This window comes from Synchiropus splendidus, chromosome 14 (assembly GCF_027744825.2).
Source record: "Synchiropus splendidus isolate RoL2022-P1 chromosome 14, RoL_Sspl_1.0, whole genome shotgun sequence".
Lineage (NCBI taxonomy): Eukaryota > Metazoa > Chordata > Actinopteri > Syngnathiformes > Callionymidae > Synchiropus > Synchiropus splendidus.
Genome location: NC_071347.1, coordinates 14,251,233 through 14,274,644, shown reverse-complemented (window position 1 = coordinate 14,274,644; position 23,412 = coordinate 14,251,233). Strand labels below are relative to the sequence as shown.

The 23,412-nt window shown below is 44.6% G+C and overlaps 3 protein-coding genes across 5 annotated transcripts; 1 reads left to right on the top strand and 2 right to left on the bottom strand.

Annotated features, from left to right (window-relative positions):
* Positions 1–1,887: 1,887 nt before the first annotated feature.
* On the bottom strand, positions 1,888–5,692 carry LOC128771430 (MOB kinase activator 2). Its single transcript, XM_053886874.1, has 5 exons — positions 5,332–5,692; positions 3,439–3,578; positions 3,273–3,369; positions 2,530–2,654; positions 1,888–2,455 (listed from the first exon to the last, which is right to left on the bottom strand). The coding sequence occupies exons 1-5, from the start codon at positions 5,412–5,414 to the stop codon at positions 2,211–2,213; spliced, it is 690 nt and encodes a 229-aa protein (XP_053742849.1). The 5' UTR covers positions 5,415–5,692; the 3' UTR covers positions 1,888–2,210.
* A 1,520-nt stretch (positions 5,693–7,212) lies between these two features.
* Positions 7,213–18,506, bottom strand: ppp6r2b (protein phosphatase 6, regulatory subunit 2b). 3 transcript variants are annotated; one of them, XM_053886868.1, is made up of 25 exons: positions 18,429–18,506; positions 17,031–17,240; positions 15,738–15,893; positions 15,544–15,642; positions 15,209–15,395; positions 14,976–15,113; positions 14,855–14,920; positions 14,671–14,783; positions 14,495–14,608; positions 14,105–14,225; positions 13,562–13,723; positions 13,291–13,479; positions 13,155–13,219; positions 12,968–13,083; positions 12,806–12,891; positions 12,650–12,727; positions 12,484–12,581; positions 12,361–12,415; positions 12,096–12,223; positions 11,863–12,017; positions 11,636–11,789; positions 11,369–11,433; positions 11,104–11,296; positions 10,810–10,896; positions 7,213–10,537 (listed from the first exon to the last, which is right to left on the bottom strand). In XM_053886868.1, the coding sequence occupies exons 3-25, from the start codon at positions 15,863–15,865 to the stop codon at positions 10,501–10,503; spliced, it is 2,634 nt and encodes an 877-aa protein (XP_053742843.1). In that variant the 5' UTR covers positions 15,866–15,893; positions 17,031–17,240; positions 18,429–18,506; the 3' UTR covers positions 7,213–10,500. The 3 variants fall into 3 exon arrangements, with proteins under 3 accessions (XP_053742843.1, XP_053742844.1, XP_053742842.1); XM_053886869.1 differs by lacking the exon at positions 18,429–18,506 and having other exon boundaries at positions 12,096–12,220; positions 17,031–17,312; XM_053886867.1 differs by lacking the exon at positions 18,429–18,506 and having other exon boundaries at positions 17,031–17,302.
* A 30-nt stretch (positions 18,507–18,536) lies between these two features.
* dnaja2b (DnaJ heat shock protein family (Hsp40) member A2b) lies at positions 18,537–23,125 on the top strand. The gene is made up of 10 exons (XM_053886871.1): positions 18,537–18,667; positions 18,811–18,967; positions 20,530–20,589; positions 20,783–21,009; positions 21,118–21,198; positions 21,276–21,409; positions 21,480–21,676; positions 21,747–21,891; positions 21,976–22,103; positions 22,187–23,125. The coding sequence occupies exons 2-10, from the start codon at positions 18,890–18,892 to the stop codon at positions 22,373–22,375; spliced, it is 1,239 nt and encodes a 412-aa protein (XP_053742846.1). The 5' UTR covers positions 18,537–18,667; positions 18,811–18,889; the 3' UTR covers positions 22,376–23,125.
* The last annotated feature ends 287 nt before the right edge of the window (positions 23,126–23,412 follow it).

Here is a 23,412-nt window from a genome sequence, read left to right as displayed (position 1 = left end):
GCGTTACTGTGGACCAGTCCCTTGAAACCGTTTTGAAAGGCTTTGAGGTCTGTTGCAGGAATCATTTGACCCACTTATGAGAGCCCACCTGCACCGAGGATTTTTTTTTTTTTTTTTTTGGCACCTTTGGGGAAATCTCTTCAGGGTTTCTTTGAAAATGTAATAATAATTAAAAAAAAAATTATATATATATATATATATATATATATATATATATATATAGAGAGAGAGAGAGAGAGAGAGAGAGAGAGAGAGAGAGAGAGAGAGAGAGAGAGAGAGAGAGAGAGAGAGAGAGAGAGAGAGAGAGAGAGAGAGAGTTACATGCATCAGTTGATGTTGGATGAGTGACTTTGTGGTGTTGATTCGGTTTTTTTTTTTTGTGTTGAGTGTTATTGAAATGTTTTTTGCCACATTTTTTGTTGCCATAAAAATATGGATTTTTTTGTAGCCATATTTTTACTTTCTTCTCATGTCAGACAGTAGAATAAATGCCAGTGTGTTCCAAGCAACAGTAAAATATTTTACTTACTTTTTTTATTTTATTTTGTTTACAGGTTTGTGATGTTTAGTCAGTTTGCAGAACTAGATCACCTCTCTGAGGGCGGAGGGTCCATTGTGTGCTCAGTTGTGTAGACTTGAAACAAGTGTTTGTCTGGCAGTGATATGTGAGAGTTCATTTGTCGTCAACCTGTTTGGAAACCTTTGAATTAAGTGTGCATTTAGTTTGTTTTGGAGCAAATTTTATGTAGGCATTAATACAGCGTGAGACTCGCAAAACATGACGCCCTTGATACAGAAGGACTGATTTTTTTGCTTCTCACTTTGTGTCTCTCCCACCTGTTCGTGCATTCGTTGATGACAAAATACACCGCAAAGTCTTAATTCGAGTAAGACTGAGCAGCTCTAATCTAGTCTGATCAGATCAGAAGTCTGAAATCTCTCATCTGGATAAAAGTACAGATCATAAAATTCAGTGTGCATGGTGGAGTTGAATATCAGAGTCACTGAGTTTGCATTGGCACCATTATATTCCCCAAGTGTGTAGCTGCTCTCTGTACAAGGACATCTTTTCTTTCACTGATAGAAAGAATTCCCTGTGCAGAGGCGACCGCTCGCCTTGATTGAAAAACTGAGCCCGGCGCGTGTGTGACTCAGCACCCTGCAGTCTTACCCTGTAAGCTCAGTTTACACCGCTGTGATCCTCCAGTCGGAGACCAGCATATGCATTAGCACGTCCATCACAAGAGCAAATCTCTGTGTCTTTGTGTCTCCACTCAATCCACTCTTATGGCCTGTCGCTCCGGTTGTTTTGCAGGCAGAGAAGCTTTATATTGCGCTGTCGAGTTTGCTGTCACCTCAGGCTGAAATCAGAGAAGTTGTAGTTCCACCTCTCTCAATGTGAGTAAGCGTCCTCACTCACTTGTCACACATTGATCTCTCTCTGTCTGTGTATACCATGTATAGCTATACTTGTGGGGACCAATTCTCGGAAGCACACCTACTTGTGAGGACATTTTGACCGGTCAGTGAAATGTCCCCACAAAGACAGCGGTACGAGTGTGTGTGTGTGTGTGTGACGTGAAAATGCATTGCGTCTGATATGACAGCAGATGGCGCTGTTCTTTAACAGTTGCCTGCAAGATCACAGTCTACATGGGGATGTGAACACGCAGGGAATTCTGCTGTCTCTCTGGTCGGATGGTCTCATATATGCTAGGTGCTTGTGTGCAATAACAAATCCACATTTCTGTACATTTTATGGACACATACACACTTAGTCTGGAGGAACCTGCGGATTTAGTAAATAGTAAAAGTAGTTCTGGAAATATAAAAATAAATATTAGTTTGCAAAGTCAGCCGGGAAAATTCACTGTAGGTTCAGCAGTAAAGACAAATATTAATTCCTCAGTTTATTTGTGTAACATTTGAATTTCCTGTATACGACCATGAGGATCTTCGTCTCTGAAATAAAATAGATAATTAGAAATACATCAACATGCAACATCAAACAACTGTCTCAATGTACAACAAGGGCAGAATCAGATTCTTCACTTTTCAAAGCAAAAACTGTTTTTTTCTCTTCGGTTCAAATACCAGATGTTCTCAATCCATGCGCCGCAACTTGGGCACGAGGAGGAAAGTCACTGACTCGAACATAAATCTGGTTGTGGCGGAGGAGACGAGCATGCAATATGTGTGTGGTTTCACTTTCAAGGTTGTTCTTGGTGCCGCAGAGCCGTGATGAGGTCCTGGAGCGGTTCAGTCTCTTCTGGATCCAGAAGTTCATGCTGCTGGCAGAAGAGCGTGAAGTGTGCAAACAGTGTGTTGAGGTGGGGGTGCAGTCCCAGAGCCAGAGTCTCTCTGTAGTGGGCCCAGTAAATGTGAGCCAGAGTCCTGAACAACAACATGAAGACTTTATGGACCAAGAAGATGAAGCCTGTTGGAAACACCGAGCCTGAGGAAAAGTACGACGAGTCAGTGGAGACGGAAAACGGTCATGGAATGGTGAGGTGATGAACGTGGTCGTACCAGCTCTGGTAGGGAAAACATCTTCATCCGTGAGGAGCTCTTGAATGTATGACATGGCGTAGTCGAAATAGAGAGGAGCAGAGCACTTGAGTTTCCTGCCGTGGTCGTCGTTCCAGAAGTAAACTCTTAACAATGGAACAGTAGCAGGAAGTTAGAACCCATTGTCTTACTCAGAAAACTGACCTTTTATAATATAAACAGCAGAGTAGACACAATGCTCTCGTATGAGGTTAACTTTGTCTGTCATATCTGTAGTGGAACATGAAATCCCAACCTGCCACATGCCGAACTGTGTGACCTGATTCTGGGAGATAACTCAACCAACTTTGACCTCCAAATCCAGTACTACAGGTGTGTGCAACTATAGCTCGGGGCCATAAAAGTATGACGCCTGTCATTATTATAAAATGTGTGTAAACCACATTTGATGGCGTTTTTTTTTTTCCTGAAGAGTTGAATAACATTCCAAAAATATATTTTTTCGACAGCAAGTGGCGAATCATAAGGAGGAAACCTTTGAAACTATTTTGGTGAAATAAATGACTCAATATATGGTGAATTATATACTATAAATTATAGGGTAAAGATTTTTTTTTTTGAAAGCCCATTCACCATTTAAATAATAATACAAAAGAAACAAGCAGAAACCAAAAGTACAGATTTCTGTGAATGCATCGCACCTTTGCTCTAGTGAGTGCTTGAAAATAATGAAAATATATCGGGATGATGCTGAGTTGACTTACGTGTTGCCAGGTCCACATGCGTTGGGGCAGGTGCTGGGCGTGCAGAACTCAGACAGAGCGCTGGAGAACAGGTTTATGTGCTTGAAAAATGCCACTGCTGCAAAAAAAACAACATTGTAAAATCAGTTTTTAAGGGGGCGGAAGATCACTGGTGCTCTGCTCTTACTGTTGTTGGCGAGCCACTCTGCCTTGTCCACGCCAGAGGGCAGCCGCGTGAGGGTCAGCATGTCCACCTGTGTGATCTGCTGACAGACGTACTCTTGCTGCAGGTACGGACGCTCCTCCAGGTTGTTGTTGTTGATCCCCCTTGAGAGGAAAGAGGAGGAATAAAATCATTGACAGTTCAGTGGACTGATGTGCCCACTGCAGCAACAAGATAATCGACTGCAAGCTCATGAAAACAATAGTCTGCTGCAACCTAAGCAGCGATAATTTCAGACTTAATTGCTGTTTACGAGGCAACGGCTGTGTCTGGTAATGGCCGACTGTAAATATCTATTCGCAGTTGAGCAAACCAAAGCGTTTTGGGCGTGCTGATCTCAGCGAACCTCCGTTTGTATCTTCCACTAACAACCCGTAGTGACATTTACTGTAGTTACAATTATATGAGCAGTAATAAAGTGTTAAAGGAGGCTGGTGCTTACTCCAGCTGGAAAAAGAGAAGCAGCGGAAACTGAACCACAGGACTACTATAGAACCTAAATAGTACAGCAAAGCAGTGGACTGGCTTTCTCCTGAAAACCAGACACAAAACAAATAGGATAATGGGAGATAAGCAGGGAGAAGCTTGGTCATTGTCTGCATATGTGTGTTTTTGTTTTCCATAGTGAAACACAAAGTGAGTTTGCATCACTTTCTGAGGCTGACTCTATGTGATCCTGACGTCAGGTAGGTAAACTATCACATTCCATCTGCAGAATGTCAGGAACATTCCCCGCTCTTCTATCTCACAAACTTCTCGGTGTTTTGTCCTTGTTTCCAATTCCACCTGAGAGAGACAAAGAAGGAACAGTTCGGGGTTTGGCTCCAAACTAATCCCAGATCTGATTAAATCTGTGTAAACAGAATATAGTTTTACTACTGACGCCCTTGCTGTAATGTTTGCTCAGGTTTATTCCAGGATGCGAACCAGGAACCCCGTTTCCCAAAGGAGCTATATCTTTGTGTGTTTTCAATAAAGTTATTATACATCACGTAAATAGTGACAAGCCCCTGTGACTGCCAAGGAAATGATGGATGCTGACGTCCCGGACATTATTTGACTTCATGCAAAGCAGCGGAGCGCAGCTCAGGCGAGATGTTCTGGAGTCCAATTGGACTTTTGTGCAGCAGATTCCTTCAAGTGTGTGCAGACGCAGGCAGCTGCAACACTGTTTTTAGACGTCCAGCCAGCAGCTGACAGTTTACTGAGGGTGACCTTCCCTTCTGTGATAAGAGAACGTTGTGTGGGCTTGTGTTGGAGAGTTGGTTTGGAGACGTTGGTTTAATGGCTTTAACAGGAGGTCTTTGTTAGGAAGGTCAGCGGAGGTAGAGCGGGAGGAATAGAAGAATGTAAACACAGGCTCCTAAGGCAGGGCAGAACCTCACGACAATCTAAACACACACTCTGGTACAGTGGTTTGACAACTGGCTACCAGTTGTGGTGACACAAAACCCTGATCTGCCGTGTTTGAGTGTAAACACACTCCTCTCTGACCCCGCTTTCCCACTCCCAACCGTCTGTTTACTTTTACCTCCACCAACATGAGGGTGAAATCAACAGTCGTCTCCCGCTGACGACCAAAGATTTGGCTGCGAGCAAACATTTGCACAGGAGCTCTGCAATTACACATTTACTCCGCTGCCGTGTTTGGCTTCACCAGCGTCTGTAGTTCACTGATGCCATCAGAGAAGTATGCGGCGAACATGCTCTTATCTGAAGAACATTCCTCTGTGAAACATCTGTAGAGGCGCACGGGTCGAATGCAGATACTGAGGAGGAAACTGTTGACCCTCATTGGTGAAGATTAAAGTCACAACACTGGACTCACGACGATGAGAGGCGGAAAACTTAACTCACAGTTTTTCGTTGTCGGCCTCAGAAGGATGAAGCGCGCTGTCGTCCGCCTTGGTGGCTGAGGGGTAGCTATGGCAACCCCCCATGGTGAAGACCTAAGAGCACAACTGTAGGTCTTGACAGCACAAGCTTTCCATCCCAAACACACCAGCACACATGTCAGGAACGTCACAGTAGCACACACATCTCCCAGCTGACGGATCGACCCACACCGCCGACAGAAGTCATGAACAGGAATCCTGAATGAAAAGTTAGAAAAGTCCAGGACTTGAGGATTGCTTCCAGCTGTCTTCCCTTCAGTTCTCCAGAGTTGGTGTGAGTCCGTCTCCTTTGTTAGGAGTCCCACACCCACAGGCTCCTCCTCTCTGCTCCAAGCGGACAGGCAGGTTCTCCATGAACCAGAGAAAAAAACACAACTCCTCCTCTTTTTACTCACAGCTCTGCAACCGAATACTTGCTATACATGTGTAGAATGGCCTGGTGAAAGCGAGAAATACTAGACAGCCCCAGGTCTTTTTGCTTCATCCAGTCAAATTTCTTTGAAAATGAAAATGAATGTGTAATAAAGATGGGCTCAGGAATTTCTACCCAGTGTTTATATCTTGCCTGGCAAGTGCCAAGAAGACACAATGTAAAGTAATGTCATGTAAAGAACGTGTGTCCTATAGTGTTGATGTATTCGTCCAGACATCATTTGGTGGGTCTCACGGAGTCTGTTCCTAGTAACCTCCAGATCCATATTTAAGTAAAATAAACTTAAATAATATGAATTTGTCTTCATCCGGATGAAAATATTGGTATTCTAAATGATAAAAAGAAGCAAATAGATACATAGCTAAAACTGACACATTGCATACTTCCACCAAGCTGAACATTACCACCCAATATTGATATTGTTGCACAAGTTGATGATGTCAGAAATGTAACTACTACTACGACTACAATGAGCTTTACCAGACAGCTGGTGGCAATCACAATGTAGAGCTCCAATAACACACACACACGCACACGCACACACGCAAGAGGCAGTAGTGAAGGCGATGATGATGAATAAGATTTGTAAAGTCTGGTTTTCTGGCTTTGTTTTCCTTTGTTTGTCCATTTCCAAACAACCCTGAAAGTTGTACTGAAAAGCATTGGCGTGTTTGGGAGTTACTCTGTCCATGAGGTAATTGGCAGCGGTAGAAATGAGCTGCTTGGTGGAGGTCCACATTCACTGAGTGCTTTTCTATTTCGTCCTGCTTCCCCAGTCTCCAACCTCTTGCTCCACACTGCTTAATAGTGAGCTCTCATTGTGGTTATCTTGTCCAGCTCCCAGATACACAGCTAGACGTCTTTCCATTGATAAACCCTTGTATGAGCTTTGTAATATGTTTCCTAACTATCAGTCATTGTTCGATCATCTGTCATTGCTTGTTTTAATCCCAGCAGTCGTCAACGTTTGCATGTGTTTATACAGTAATTTATCATCTCTTGTTGTGAGGGCATTTCACACTTGTAGGCTTCAACTACCAACCCCAGTCTGTCTCCAGTTCGACTACCATGGTTCACAAAGTCTTAAAAGTTGATGACGCCCAATGCGAGCGTGTTGTAAATATGAGAGGTGTAAGAAATGTGTCACGACAGATGGATGTAAAGATCCTCCTCCGCTGTGTCCTGAACGATCTTCACCTCCGCCTGCAGCGGTGAGCGTCTCTGTGCTTTGTGTTTGCAGACAGAGCAGGTGTAGGATTAATCCAGAGGGTGTGCAGGAGACCTTCAGTCATTTTCCTTGGACGAAACATAATCTCACCAGCCCTGAAGGTAAATATCTCCCACCCATTGTGTTGTGTAGCACAGAGGAGTGTTCAAATAACAAACCCAGGCGCTTTGCTCATAGATATATATATTTATTTATTTATTTATTGGGTTCAGATTTCAATGTACTAGCTAACTTGACAGTAGGTAACATACACAGTACATTCTAAATGAAAACAATCTCCTGAAAACACCAGCATCAGTTCACAAAAAGGCATTTTCAACAAAGCCATGAGATGCATGACCCATTTAGAGACTTTTAATAAGCAGAGGTGCGGAAACATTAAGAGTCGGATCATATGTAACCACTGATAGGATCGGACATCTCAAGGGTGTTTCTTTGCACCTCTCGCACTGTAGAGCACTTTGAGATGGTGTGCGCTTCTTGCCATTAGGGCTGCACGATAATTCCCGTGTTACCAGTGTGTCTGGAGACTGTGCTCTCCTCAACTTATCAGCAACACCAGAAGCATCACAGTGACATTCAGTGAGAGGAAGAGACAAAAAAATAATAACAAAATGATGTATCTACAGTCTCAATATGAAGGTGGATGCCATTCAGAAAGGTTAATAACAGATTGTTAATGCGCATTAAGGGTGAAATCCATTTTCATGTTTTTTAAAAGTGACTAGAACCAAAGTGCCAAACTTGAGGTGAACACTATGTTCATGTTAAGTGCTCACATGTTTTCACGATATCGTGCAGACCTAATGTGCAGTGGAACATTGAACACACACGTGGAGATGGAAACGGACCGGGCACATGGACATCAGCTGTTTTGGCAAAAGAGACGCAAACACTTTCTGACTCTTGAGGAGACATCTCTGTTTTCTCTCTGGAACCTGACTCCAAACTACGTTGTTTTCTTCTGTGAGATTGATACATCTGTTATGTGACAAATGCAATTCTTAAAGCAGTAAATTATATTCACTTAGCAGATATTATCGTCTATATTAGACCATAAAAAGTAAAAAAAAAAAAAAAACAGCATTCGCATTTGTCCATCTCTGCCCTGAGGAAGACTGAGGGCACACTCACACTAGACCAGCCTCACCATGTTTACTCACTCGCCTATTACAGAAGCATGCGCTTTCAACATCATCATCATCATCATCATCGGCGGCCAGTCAAAACAAAGTGTGTCCAGAATATTAGTCCAGAATCCTATTTTCATGATTCACCCCAGCACTTATTTTCTCAATGAGAGATTTTGATGTTATTGATTTGCAAGTTTGTCATCTTTCACTCCGATGTCATCATGTGCGATGAAAACATTTGTCTAAATGAATTTCACTAGTTTGTTTCAACACACCACACATACATTAGTATCCTGTATTTCTTCCAAGACCGCAACCTCAAGTGTCTCTTTTCTACTGTGACAGATATTACACTTCAGTTACTAATCGAGCTGAACAACAGTAACACACAAAATAGTGAGTCAGTTTGCACCTAAAACGTACGAAAAGCTAATGTTTTACTGACGACAAACGTGACAACGGTTCCGTAGCGACTGTACAAACCAAATTTCTGGGGACGATAAAAGGAGGTGGTGACATTCTGCTGCATGGGAAGGATCCTGACCACATCTGACATCAATGCGGTCACTCCGGACTGGGTTGTGTGTCAATACATGTGGTCGTGTGATTGGGGGAAAAACAGCAAGAAGACACAACAAAGAGACTTCACTTCTAGGACTTTTCATGTTTAAAGTGTTTTCTGGTGAGTGTGCCCTCAGGCAGAAACTATTACTCAGCAAATTTTCCACATCGCTTTGGAAATACATAAAAGTGCAATCGAGCATTTTGCTTTTCCTTTTAGTTAAATATCAAACAAAGTGACTCAAAGGTGCAAAACTTCCACGTTAATGTATTTATATTTGTATATATATGTATTTCATGACATTACAGTTCCCTTCATTTAAGCAACCAAACCACAATCGCTCCTCCTCCCAAGTGCAACTCGATGATTCTCAGTATATTAAACTGGTATGTTTGAGAGCGATTTGACCGATGACGTTTGAGGTTCCTTCCTCCACATTTAGTGCAACTAAGAACTCAAAACCCTGAAGTCACTGTTTAGATCACTTCTTCTATATAGTCAGTGCTTTAAAAAATAGCAGCACAAAAATAATCAAGAGGTAAAATCGCCGTAAACAAGCTTAAAAAATAATCGAAAAAAAAAAACCCTGATAAAAACGTTTAAATAAGTCTCCCAACAAAGCAAGATTTCATAAACAATGACGCTAAATGGAAGACGTGCTGCCGACTTCTGATCATTCCCAATCTAGAACTGATGCTGGGATAGTAACAAAAACTCAAATTATTATTGCGTCTTTTCAACACACACGTTGGAAGCTGCTAAATACAATGTTTCTTACATTGGGTTTAAAAAATATAGATATATATGGTGATTTGTATATACTTGTTTACATGTATGTTATGTATTCATGTCACCAAGATTAGCCACGACCTAGTACAGATTCAAATTTCACAATGTTACATTTAAACAGCTCTAAGTCTGTGTTTTTGCACAGGTATTATTATTATATATATAGCCGTGTGATACAGCACGTGTGTGTGTGTGTGTCAAACTGTGCGTGTGCTTTCTTTGAACGTCTGCATACCTCACCTTTGACCTGAGAATAGGCCCTGTACCTTAAGACAGAGCTCAGTCGCACAAATATGGAAACAGGCACGTCATCTACATATAAGGACACAACAGACCAACACTTGTCTAATCTACATGGGTCCATCAGAAGGAAGTGTGACATCATGTGTGAGATTTCCTCTCGAGATATACAAATAAATCACGGATGGAGGGCTGTTGATGATGGGTACTTGTGCAATCACGATGGCACTTGGAGTTAGTGGAGCAGGCCAATACATAAAAAAAGTGTCTCTTGAGTCACTGATTTCAGGTTAAGCTTTATGCTTCATTCATGTTAGTGAACCAGTCTTTTCGTGACATCTTTAGTCATGTTTGGGTAGATAGAATCTTGCTTGCTGAGTGACAGTATGCAGAGAAATGAAGTTTACTTTTGTTATATTTTATGTTCAGTTTTAGTTCATATTTAGTACATGGCATACTTTGGCTTTGTAGTTTTCTTTAAAAGTAAAAGAGCAATTTGGCACTTTTTTCTTTTGTTTTCCTCACTTATAAAACAATGTTAGGTGGGTGAAACTACTTTCCTACACAATATGTCTTCATGTGTCTCTGTGTGTGCTTGTGGACCGGGAGACTCGGACAGAAGGTCTGACCTCAACACTGATGATGTTCCATTTCACTTCCTCAGGGAAAGGAAGGACAAAGAGACGGTGACAGGAACAGAGGGAGGCAAAGCTGTGAGCCGGACGATGAGTGTGAGGAGTGGGTCATCACTGGGTAGGTCCATTGGCACAGGGATGCTTCTCTCTGTCAACGGATCACACATAGGAAATGAGTTGGGTTCGGAGGGGTTCAGCTAACCCAAGAAAACACTCCTTAGTTCTGGTCAAATCCAAACACACTGTGATTGTTGGCAACTTCAGTTGCACAGACTTTCTTTTTCTTCGTTTTTCTGCCGCTCACTGGGCCACAGTAACCACCAGCGTTGAGATAACAGAAGTGTCATCAGCTTTTATGAATTAGTGAAATCAAATTGTATCGCGGTATGAATGGAAATCCCTCCACACAGAGCCACTCACTGTGTGACAGCGGCTGGTTGGGTGATTGGACTGGGACTTGAAGCATCTCCCCTTCCACTTTCAGTGTCTGGCGCAGCAGTTTCCCCACTGGAAACAAACCAAAAATAATAATTGGTGATGACAGTTTGTGTAAGTCGACAACAAATACCACACAACAAAGTACTGACTAAACAATAGCAGGAGCAGGACCAAGCTGAATGAACATGTGAGGGGGTTTAAAAGGTCAACGTCTCCTGTTGATCTCTGTGTAGAACCAGCTACTGAGGACAGTCGTGAGAGTGTGTGCAACACTACCTGGTGGAAGGTGCCTTCTCGTTTTTTGCATCTGCGGTGAGCTGGGTGGTCTCCTTGGCTGCTCCACTGGTGACTGTCTCAGAGGAAACAGACCCCGTTTTGGTCTCTTCTTCGCTGTCTGAGCTGTTTGAGGAAGAGCCATCTGATGCCACCAGTGGAGCTTTCCTGCTCCCACAGACATTCCACACACACGCTGTGGAACAGAGGAAAAAATCTACTGTCACACGAACTGATATACAGCAGCTATAAATGTTCCGGCGCTTACCATTCACATTTGGTTTGTTCAGTTCTGAGTCCACGGGAGAGTTACACCGTGGGCCAGTTTCAGAGCTGGAAACACATTTCACACCAGTCAGAATAATTTTAAAGATTGAGAGTAAATGGGATTTTAAAGAATAAAGAGCACATGCTGCTGAAAGTATCCTGCTGTGTATTTTACAGCACAAATGAAAATATTGTGCTTCCTAGAGACACATGCAATATGTGTGGGCCACTAGTTCTAGTCAGGATTGTTGTGGAGTCCTGAACCCACCAACAGAAGGGCTGGAAGTCTGTGAACTTGGCCCAGCCTTTCTCCGCTTCTGTGGCAGCTGGTTCATCAGCAGAACTTTCCCAGCCTGCAAAGCCAACACCAGCAGCAGGCGCCTTAGAATTGACCTCCCCAAAATCTGCTATCCAGTCACAGCCTGCAAAACGGAGAGAAGTGAAACGAGTCAGGGACGGTCACTGGCTTTTTTTTAAAGCTTGACTCGCTCTCACTCTTTGTTGTATCTGTGTGGATTGGACTTGAGAAAGGATCCAGTTCATCTTTGAGCTCTTCCGCTTCAGAGTCTGAGTCTTCGCTGTCGTAACCGGCTGCTTCTTGGCGGGATTTGGTCGCCGCTGGTCTCGGGGCGGCCTGGGAGGCTCCAAACCTGGTCCAGAGATAAGTGCTGCTCTGAAATATCCTTTACCCACATTAACAACAGGGAATGCTACAACTGTACTCCAACCTGTTACGAGCTTTTGTTTGTGTTGCATAGTTGGTCTGGTTCTCCTCCCAGATGTCTTCTTCATCGTCATCATCAAAGACCTGAATTTTGCCCATGGAGCGAGAGTCGTATACAGTCGTGCTTGGCTGCTGCAGGGAAAAAAGCTTTGTCACTGCAAGTCTCTGAAGACGAGCACACTTGGAGCAACATTTAGGAAACATAGCACAGGTGGAACTAAGATATGAACTATTCAATAGTTGAGTCTAAAGAATGAAGATCAACTCACACTGTCCTGCACATGCATGGCCATATTGATCTCAGCTATCCGGTCAAACTTGGCTCTGCAATTGCATTGCACATTGTTAAACCACGTCCAGGTTAAGAGGTCAGAATAGGTCAGTCAGAATACCCGATGCGGTCCTCATGATCGGCGAAATCCTCGTCATTGAAGCCGAACTGATCCACAAAGTTCGCAGTCATCTGCTGAATCTGATAATCTGAAAAGGCCTAATATCACAGAACTCCATTAGATGCCACAGCTGAATGCTGTTTCTCCATGATGAGTTCACTTGCACCTGCTGCACTGTCAGCTCTTTTGGGAAGGGGCTCTCCATCTCGTCCTCAGAGGAAGGGCGGGGGTTCCCACTGCCAATCTGGATTAAATATCATCATCATCAAAAGTGACTCATTTGTGAGTAATGAGATTCCACAGCTTCAACCGAGGAGCCTACCAGATCAATGGTGTTTTTTCTGTTGGTTGCTGAAAGAGTCTGCTCCACAAAGGTCTCCCAGCGCCGCCTGTAGTCGTCTGGCAACTCTACACCAAATGAAAACATTGACATTTAAATACATTCATTTATCACGTGAAATAATGCTCAACTTTGCGAACGTACCGTTTATTAAGTTACTGATCTGGATGTGTACCGGCCCCTTCTCCAGATTGTGGACAACAGTATTGGCGATCCTGGTCAGGTGACCCATGTACCCCCTCCTCATGCCTCCCTCTAACCTAAAAAGAGAAGCAGGATGGGTTAAGTGGCGCAGCAAGGATGCAAAAACCAGCGTTAAAACAACCCTTACTGAGTCCTGTCGTTTTGTTCCCAGGCCTCCAGGATCCTCTGGATCAGCTGGCAATGCTTGAACAGCTGCAGGAGGATAAAGATACAGTTGATGAAGTGCAAAACATTTTTGCTTCATCGTGAGCAGAGGCACCTACATGAGTCACCATTAAATTGTATGGTGAGTTTTCCGGAGTGGGTGAGAGTTCAGAGGGCAGTGCGGCATCCTTGGACCCCGAACTAGGCTGCAGCCTGACCTCGTGAGCGCAGGGCCGCAGGATGGCAGCCACACAGAGCTCCACTTGCAGGTGCAGAAAGTTGTTCCAAACATACTTAAAAAACAACTCCTGAAACGACAGACGCACGGCTTCATGGAAAGGCTCTCGATGAAAATGTGGCTGAAATGAGGAGGTAGAAATCAGATCTGACCAGGAGCAGGTCCATTGTATTAAGTCGGCAGAGTTCCTGTGCTACGACTGCGTGGCTGGCAGAGCTGGTATAAAGCAGAGACGCCACAAGTCTGGCAACGTGAAGCCGCGTGTTCCCCAATGGTTCCTCTAGCACACCCAGGCTGGTCAGCATCGGACTTCTCTGTACTCAAAGCAAATTTTTGTTGGCTATATCATCACACCACTGGTCACTTTGTTGTTCACTCATACTGTAAACTCTTCACATTTTACAACTGAAGTCAGTTATTAAGTGGAAAACCACGTACATGTATAAATAGCACCCCGACTGTGACATTCCGTAGATTTGACAGGTCACCAATGAAACGATTCGTGACTGTCCCCTACACTGAGGTGAAGCTCAAAATAGTACAATAAACACTTCCAAAGCATTTCTGATACATTTAAAATGTTTATTTTAGAAAAAGAATGACCTTCATTTAGAGAAAAGGTCTCTTTTGTCATCACTTCAGTACTATATATTGAGAGCTACACAATAGTTCTTAAATTCAACTGGTGCATGTACCTTTGGTGGCTCAAGAAGTAGCTGATGGAAATGAACCAGGTGGGGCTGAATGGCCAAAAGGATGCTGCTGTTGACTGTGTAGCTTCTCTCAAAGCCTTGAGCATCCATAACACCATCCACCCTGTCAGGGGTGCGACACAAACAGGGTTGATATAGGGACACTGGAGGTCACTTTCCAGAGCAGAGGTGTCATACTCAATCACACAGAGAGCCCAAATCTAATTCTTATTGGATCATTTTAGCAAGTTCTCAACATGAAACACTACATTTGAAACAACCCGTCATCTGCATACCTTGCAGGCGGTCTAGTTTCTGGTGCAAGTTTAGAGCACCTTGAGTTTGACACGCGTTTAACAATAGAAGAGGTGAATCAAAGCCTCGCAGACTCACACAGGTCTTCTGATCTCCAGTAGCGTGAGAAGAACTTGAATCCCGTTGATGATGCAGCTCTCGGTCCTTTCTCCGGAGAACATGTTCTGCAACAATTGCTCCACACACTGCTGCCTAAAGAACAGACTGAGTTTTAGTTGCGGGTCCCGTGAACCACTGTTAGAAGTGAGACTTACGACTCCAGCACAGTTAACAAGGGGTCCGGCTGAGACGTCTCTTGGAGCTGGCTGGCTTGGTCTCGACTCAGACGAATGATGTCGCACAGTGTCTGGGATGCGTTGGACTGCCTCTGTGACCAAGAGAATGTCGCGCAGATCAGTATTCCACCACGAGGACAAATGAAAACCTTCACCACGTCACCTCTTCATCTCTCCCGGGGTGAATCAGCTCGATCAGCCTCTGAGCCAACTTCTCCTCATTCAACCACTGTGGAGAATAATTTCAATGTCAATGTCCTCTAGTGTTTCCCGCGGCATCTCACCGTGAGCGTCTCGAGCCGGAGAGGCGGTGGTTCCACGCAGCTGATAAGTCGCAGCAGCACATCCATCATGGCCGACGTATCGATATGCTTGAGAACTAAAGAAAGGAACTCGTCCTTCCGCCGCAGGAAGCTGATCACCTGAGCAGGAAGGAGCAATGGAAGAGACGTGGTCCAAGAATAACACAGAGCTTCTGTTTATCAACAGCTGGATTATTAACACATTTGTCAGTTACCTGCTTCGTCTTGCGCGCAATAAGGTTTCCAATTGTCTTGCTGAAGAAAGATGCCAGGAGGGGGTTAAGTGGGGACGGCTGCTCCAGGAAGGCATACAGAGTCTCGAGCAGCGGCTCCTCATTACCCAGCTTGTCATTGATCACTCCCACGTCACTTGTCAACAGCTCGCATGCTATATTTGAATACCTGTTATTAGAAAAGCAGAGGGGGGAGTCACGAAAAATAGCTTTAAACCTAAAGAGGGGAGTGAGCTTGATTATACACATCATATTACTCGGCTTATTTATGATCGATTTGCATTAAATTCTCTCATAAATTTGGTGTTGTCACTGACTTAAAGCGCTTGGTCTCCTCTCCCCCAGCAGGGGGCTCAGTGGTGATTTTCTGGACCAGCTCCTGCATGCACCGGTCCTGACACAGGAACAGGAGCAGTCTGAGGGGGAAGAGAGGAGGAGCGTCACCGGCAGCACGATGATGTTAAAGCAGGCCGTGTTGTGACAGGATCTAACAAGGATCCGAGTGAACAACCTCCGGTTCTGGGCCTTGCACTCCTGCAGGACGTCCTCCTCGTCCATGAGCTCAGTGAGCGTGACATCTTCCTTGTCCAGCAGAGCCTCCAGGTGAGAGGCCGTGTGCAAGTCGAACTTCCAGAACATGGCTGACGTCACTGGCGGGTATTCGTAGCTGCAACATGAAATAATGTCAGGAAATAATCGCCATAAACAAACGGCAGGGTTACACCCATCACTCCTGAGCATATTGGACGCTCATCACCAGGCTGCTGCTCTTCCTGCGCTGTGATTTGAGACTTGACTTTCATTTGGACACAAAAGAAACAAGATCATCAACAAATTTGGCTTGTTATTCTTCTGCCATCTTAAACAGTCATTGGTGTGCATGAAAGAGAATGTAGATCTAGGGCTGGTGTTAGGATTATTAAAACATTATTCATGTAAAATAGTTCAGATAACTGGAGGAAAGCACACTCCGTGGTGGAGAAATGAATAGCATAAATGCACTTAATATCTCGGATGATGTTGTTGATAACCTTTATTAGTCATCATATTTACGGTCAGCACAAGTTTGAATAAATGTTCCAGTTCCTGGAGGCAATATACAGTGCTCATGCTCTGCATTAGTTTTCATCGCAACATATATATATATATATATATGCATGATCTCAGTATGATCAATGACATCAGAATGCTGACTCAGCTACTACTGACAAAGCCATTTCTGGTTCTGAATCCAATTTAATGACAACCTATCCTGGGACATGGTTGGAAAACGATGTTCTCATTCTAATATTTCATTTTGATGCTACAACATACAATCAGGGCGATATATTTCTTTAAGATCTGTGGCTTGAATGTCTGAAACAGTACTGGCTGTTTCTACTTCACTGAAATACTACACACAAACAGGTGTCTGCACAAACATTTTGATGAGATGAAAACTGCGCTGGATTTCGTGAACACAGCAGTCAAACGTGCATATTGTCGGTTAATGGTTCGTATTTACATTAGCTTAACACGTACATCAGTTATGGTTCATTATTTTAACCATGTAAATATGACAAGTTCAAGGTAACTTCGCTTTGCTGAGGACGAAAGCTTCGCCCCGAGTGAATACTCTGAACTGGGACGTCAATATTAGGGCTAAACCCCCCGTTTCATCACGCTCATGTTGCCGGATCCTGGGGAGGCGGCTAAATCGCAGCGTAATGCCGAAGCAGCATCACCATCTGCGGGTCACTGTTGAGCCGTTAGCGTCGCCGCGACGAGCTCAACGTGCTGCTAAATATACTCGTTCATCACCAACCTTAGCTCGTACTCGTCATATTTTCCGTGGTCGTCGGATGGGCGAGCTCCCCCGCGGCTGCCAGGTCACCCGCAGGCCCTCAGCTCAGCTGCGCCTTCATGACTGCGTCGTTAGCTTCCCGCTCCCCTCCACACTCGCTCGCAATGTCAGGGAGCCGCGGAGCGAGCGCCGGTGCGGTGGGCTTGACGCTCGCCAAAATACAATCCCGTCCTCCAAAGAGTCCAGATTGGAGAACCAAAATGGCGGATAGAAGAGGAAAAAAAAAAACGTAATTAAAATGATCACTGTTGTCAGCATGGGTTCAACGTGAAGAGTCCAACCTTCACCCTTTTTTTTGCTAAAAAAAAAAAATGGGGGATAAAATCATAGAGGCCGACTTTTTAAACGATCTCCTCACTTTTTATTATTATTATTAATTCAGTTATTCTTTATATTTATTTGCTTAGTGGGTTAACCAGCTATGTGGAGTGAGAGGCGGGGACACCCTGGACAGGCCACCTGGATGGATGTAAACAGACAACCACTGGCACACACATCCACTGACAATTCAGTCTTATATTAATCTCTGTTTGTCATTTATGTTGGATTCAAGCCTGCAGTCATGAGTCATGACTGAGAACCATGACATGTCAACTGTGTTGTCTTCCACTCCTTTTGCCTGGTATTGAAATCCCTTACAGTCTCAGCCCAACATCGCCTATCCAAAGTCTACACATGATCTGTCCCTCCAACACATTCATTTCTGATCATGTCCTTCCTTCAGTGTTGTTCTTTTTAACTCTGCCTCTGGTCTTTGTGTCCTGACCTGGGCAAGTGTGGCCCAGTGGCCATACAGGGACTTTTCCTATATTTTCACGCCCCTCATGAAGCCAGACTAAAACTATAAACTATATATAAGTAGTCATTTTTCCTCACATTTTTTTTGTCTAGTTTCTTTTTTTTTTTTTTAATCCATTTCTGGTTCAAATGTAAATATAACATGCCCTTTAATATCATTGTGACTATTTCTTGTTCCTAAAATACATTTAATGAAAATTACGATGTCCTTTATTTGTCCCACAGTTGGGAAATTCAACATGGCAGCCAATGAAAATCTTAATAAAAAATGAAAATTGAAATTATATTTTGAACTAAATTGCCTATTTTATCTTTCTGTTTGGTTCATAGTTGTATTCGCTAAAATGAAATATGTTTATAGATACCATATGTTACACATCTTTATATGTTCTCTTACATGTAATCTATATATTATATTATATTAGGTCCATTTTGTCCTTGTTACTTAACTGTTTGGTCATTTATTTATACAGCATATTTAATACTGCTGTTATTGAAAAAAAGATAAGTTAAATAAATAGAAATAATACAAAAATAAAAGTAACCCGGTGTTATCCTCACCTTTCTATTGGCTCCTTGATGGGAAAACAAAAAACAAAAAAAACACGAATGTCCTGCCCCTTTTTCGATTGAAGCTCAGATCTATCACAAGGTATCTGTGTTGTCAGCACTTAAATCGTGATGTTATATTCACGGTCTTTAATGTCAAAGATTTGCTGAAAAGGAGACCGTTGTTTGTCATAGTCGCTTGTGCAACTATCACACCACAAGTTTTCGATTAAAAAAAACAAGGTACCAAGGTAAGAAAGTGTAAACCAACATAAAATCATTTTAAAAGCGAACAGTGAGGAGTAAATTGAACCCGTTGTATGTTTTCATAATCCGCGCGGAGGTGAGTCGTTTGGTCGCAGTCGAGTTTGTGTTGCGTATGTGTATTTTTCAGCGTCTGGCAACCCGCAGTGCCGCTGTCTCTCAGCTGAACCTCCGCAGCAGCTCATTCTCTGTGCTCGCCGGTTAGCATCATGTCGAACGTAGTAGATACGAAGCTCTACGACATCCTCGGAGTTTCACCCTCTGCCACCGAAAATGAACTCAAAAAGGTGAGTTGTCCACACAACAAGGGCACAGCTAAACACCCCACTTAGACGATTCATCCAATTTGGCCTGGAAACCACGGTATTTTAGCCCGGAATGCTAAATAGCTTCCGTGTGTGCTTAGCCGAGCTTCCGGGCAAATGAAGATAGCTAGGTTATTAAAGGCACAACATTCTTAAAATACACGAACAGTTTTCACTTGCCCTTACTCTGTTAACACAAGTCTGCTTTGTGTATGATTTTAAATATGAAGTTCTGCGAGGCTTAGTTGATGACCACGAGTGTGTGAGCTCACCAGTATATAGTCAGGGCGCCCCAGCAAGTAGACGCCACCTGGGCCATAAAACACGATGTAAAAGGGGCAGCTTTTCAATGTAAACACGACCATTTTTAATTTAAACGTACCGTTAACGCGTCGGGTTTCGATCCGTTACCAATTTAAAACGTACGTGTTACGTAATGTTTAATTTTCACTCATTGTTTGTCCCCCTAGCAATCTAATTTGCGTGGTAAACAAAATGTCTGACTTTAAAATGTTTTTACTTCCGGGGTTTGAGGTGTTTATTATTTATCTCACTTATTTTCCTCCGTGTACCCAGCAATTAAAGAGGGTCGACTTAGCTTTAGTTGATTTTGTATTTCAATATATTTAATATTTGAAAAGTAACTCACGTTAGTTTCTTTCAAAATGCTATTCTTTACTCTGAACATTATATTGGCAATTCAAGGGGGTGGGATAGCTTCATAGCACGTATCACATTTTCATAGAATTAGTTTCAATTTAAATTTTAAAAGGAATGGAAATGTTAAGTTGTATTGTTCCCTTTGTCGGACTGCAAAGACAGTGTTGCTTCTTATGCTTATTATTGATGGAAGGAAACTGTTTCTGCTGGCTGTTAGCAAACAGTGTGGTTATGTATTTTATAGCAGCCCTGAAACTGGACTCATGAGAAGGAGGATACTTGGATTGTTTGTTGCTAGATATAACTGGGCTGAGCTGCTGGCTGGGAATATTACATCAAATGACATCTAAGATTTCGCCCCTTTATTTACCTACAATTTCAGGTTGACTTTGAATTGGCTGTGTATCATAAAATAGCCAGTGGTGTGTTTGTTATCTAAGAAGTTGGAAACACATTACCGTATTTTGAGAGTTTAAGTCTCAGATTCTACATACAGTTCAAGTCCTGTAGCAAAGATAATTCACTTGTTTCCCTTCTCTGAAACTCATCAGTATTTGGCTCTCGAATTATATGTCCGTAACTTCAACTGTTGCAGTGCTGTATGGGACCTGAAGGAGCAGGGGCCACATATTAGATTAAGACTGTTAGTCAGAACGTATTGAGCCAACACTACTGTGACGCCGCTATGATAATGTGCTGTGTCTGTGTTCATGGTGGTATTTTAAGCCTGGAAGTCACCGCCATCACTATCACACTCTCCTGCCTTCAACTCACTTGTGTCTCCAAACGGATGCGCTGCTGCTGTCCTTCTGTTTCTGACAGCAGAGTCAAGAGTTGCCCCTTGAACGGGTCGTTCATTTGACTGTCTGCTTGGATTTTCACAGGCGTATCGCAAACTGGCCAAAGAGTACCACCCTGACAAGAACCCAGACGCCGGAGACAAGGTACAAGTGTTTCCACTGCTGATGGCAACAGTCACAGCACTTGCTCAACAGTTGGTGTCGGGGGATTCCGCTTTGTTTGTCAGCATCACTGTCATCTGTCAGAGCACTGAACTCTGTTGCTGTGTGTCTCTGCTGGGCTTTTCATTGTCACCTGACTTTTCTGTCTCAAATGCTGTGTCTCTCTTGGTTCCAGTTTAAAGAGATTAGCTTTGCCTACGAGGTGCTAACCAACCCTGAGAAGAAGGAGCTCTATGATCGCTATGGCGAGCAGGGGCTCCGGGAAGGAGGCGGCGGCGGCCCCGGCATGGACGACATCTTCTCTCACATTTTTGGCGGCGGACTGTTTGGCTTCATGGGTGGACAGGGCAGAGGCCGCAACGGCGGCAGGAGAAGAGGAGAGGACATGATTCACCCTCTCAAGTGAGTGGTGGTCCCCAAAAGGCGGGATATTAATGTCAGGACTTCAGTGGTGCTGCGCTATTTATATCGACGCCTCTCATAACTGCTGATGCTACCTGTGCTACACAGAGTTTCTCTTGAGGACCTCTACAACGGCAAAACCACTAAACTGCAGGTCAGCAAGAATGTGCTGTGCGGCGCCTGCAACGGGTGAGTTTTTAAAAATCCTCGTGCTTTCAGTTGTAGTTCAAAGGTTTGTGCTAACCCGCCATGTGTTCTCCCTCCAGACAGGGGGGTAAAGCTGGAGCGGTGCAGAAGTGCACGACCTGCCGAGGTCGAGGCATGAAGATCATGATCCGGCAACTGGCCCCCGGCATGGTCCAGCAGATGCAGTCTGTCTGCACGGACTGCAACGGAGAAGGTGGCGTGACGCGCCGGACACCGCAGAGCAGCGCCGCGCCAGACACGCTGACTTGTGTTCTCCTGTCCAGGCGAGGTGATCAGCGAGAAGGACCGCTGTAAAAAGTGCGAGGGCCACAAGGTGTCCAAAGAGACGAAGCTCCTGGAGGTGCACGTGGACAAGGGCATGAAGCACGGGCAGAAGATCACGTACAGCGGAGAGGCTGACCAAGCGCCGGGTGTGGAGCCCGGAGACATCGTCCTGGTGCTGCAGGAGAAGGAACACGAGGTGCGGCCCACGTCCCTCTCACCAAAACACCTCATTCCACTGATGCTAAATGTTTCTTTGATCATCTCAGGACTTCCGTCGTGAAGGCAGCGACCTCCACGTGGTCCAGCGCATCGGTCTGGTGGAGGCTCTCTGTGGGTTCCAGATCACACTCACACACCTGGATGGACGTCAGCTGCTCATCAAGTACCCGCCCGGCAAAGTCATTGAACCAGGTGAACCCACATCTACCGTCTCAGGACCAGTGAGTTTGACCAGCTGGTGACTAACCTGCCGCTCCCAACTGTGCCCCTCACCAGGTGCCATCCGGGTGGTGAAGGGGGAGGGAATGCCTCAGTACAGGAACCCATTTGAGAAGGGAGACCTTTACCTCAAGTTTGACGTCCAGTTCCCTGAAAACAACTGGATCAGCCCGGAAAAACTGAACGTGAGTCCGAAGTCTGGGTTCAAGTCGGCCAATATTCGAGAGCAATGTTTCCAACAGTTGACTGAATGTCCGCTTGCTTGCAGGAGCTGGAATGTTTGTTGCCGGCGCGGGCCGACTCCCCGGTCATCGCGGCGGACGCCGAGGAGGTGGAACTGACGGACTTCGACAAGAGCCAAGGGTCCGGCAGCGGAGGCAGACGAGAGGCGTACAACGACAGCTCGGACGAGGAGGGCGGCCACCACGGCCCCGGCGTGCAGTGCGCGCATCAATAGACTCATGAAACTAGAATCTTTCCATGAACCAGTCACCACCACCAACACTACTCCAGACTGGGCCACAGGCCTGCACTCATCCCGCCTCCATCCTCTCAAGTCACAGCTCCAGAGTTCCGTGGTGCCGGGGTCCCAACACGCTGGAGCTGTGTCACCGGTGTTCGGACGCTGCACTGAGTCCCGTCTCCTCTTTAGGTCAGAGACTTGAACCCAGCAGGGACGTTCGTCGTCAATCCAAGCTTCTACTTTTCTTCATTTCAAATCGGTGAGATGTATAAAATGCAAATAATGTTGATCTTGTACAATGTGAAGTCGAATCAGTCACTTGAGCAAACGCGGCCGTTCTCTTCACGCACTGGGATCCCGGTTCCACATCACAAACATCACCTGTTACGCTGCTCTACAAGTGCCCCGCCCCCCTCCCCTCCACCCTCAGAGCTCTGCAGACGGAGGTTCTGGTTCGGTCCCTGCCACCGTCTCTGGCTCATGTTCTAAGCTTTGTCGTCCTTGGTTTTTATGGTGTTTGAGTTGGCGCAGCTCAAACGGATGTTTTTACTTTGATTTGAGGACACAAACTTTGTCATGCAGCTCAGTTTGTGGGAGTTGCTGTGGAATGTTTTCTAGTTTTATTAGTTTTACGACTCTTTTGGCTTGTGTTGGTCTGCAGTGTAAGTGAAGTGTATATAAGCTCACTGAGAGGAACACGTGAATGTGGGGCGACCCACCCCCACCCCACACCTCGTCCCACCCATGACTGTAAATACTGTCCCAGTCTGCAGCGCCTCTCTGCAGGTCCACAGCCGCGACGCTACCTGACACAGTTGATGTCGCAGTGAAGCTGCAAGAGCCACTGCAGGCTGCCGACATGGTCCCGGGACCCTCGGGTGTAATTTAGGCAGAGGGGGTTCACTGATAAATAATGTTTATGCTTATGTTTGTCGAGATTATAAACTGTATAATAAATATTCACCATGAGTCAGTGTTGTGTGCAAGGTTTATTAGGAGAAACCTCTCAAACTGCCGCGTCGTCTTCTGCT

Coding starts and splice junctions, on each gene's coding strand:
- LOC128771430 (XM_053886874.1), bottom strand. CDS start 5,414: ATGGGGGGTTGCCATAGCTACCCCTCAGCCACCAAGGCGGACGACAGC. Junction 3,579..5,331: donor GAGGCCGACAACGAAAAACT/GTGAGTTAAGTT, acceptor TTTCCTCTCAAG/GGGGATCAACAACAACAACC. Junction 2,456..2,529: donor TGTTTTCCCTACCAGAGCTG/GTACGACCACGT, acceptor ACTTTTCCTCAG/GCTCGGTGTTTCCAACAGGC.
- ppp6r2b (XM_053886868.1), bottom strand. CDS start 15,865: ATGTTCTGGAAGTTCGACTTGCACACGGCCTCTCACCTGGAGGCTCTG. Junction 15,643..15,737: donor TGCAAGGCCCAGAACCGGAG/GTTGTTCACTCG, acceptor CTTCCCCCTCAG/ACTGCTCCTGTTCCTGTGTC. Junction 13,084..13,154: donor GAACAAAACGACAGGACTCA/GTAAGGGTTGTT, acceptor TTCTCTTTTTAG/GTTAGAGGGAGGCATGAGGA.
- dnaja2b (XM_053886871.1), top strand. CDS start 18,890: ATGTCGAACGTAGTAGATACGAAGCTCTACGACATCCTCGGAGTTTCA. Junction 18,968..20,529: donor CCGAAAATGAACTCAAAAAG/GTGAGTTGTCCA, acceptor GGATTTTCACAG/GCGTATCGCAAACTGGCCAA. Junction 21,677..21,746: donor TGCAGGAGAAGGAACACGAG/GTGCGGCCCACG, acceptor TGATCATCTCAG/GACTTCCGTCGTGAAGGCAG.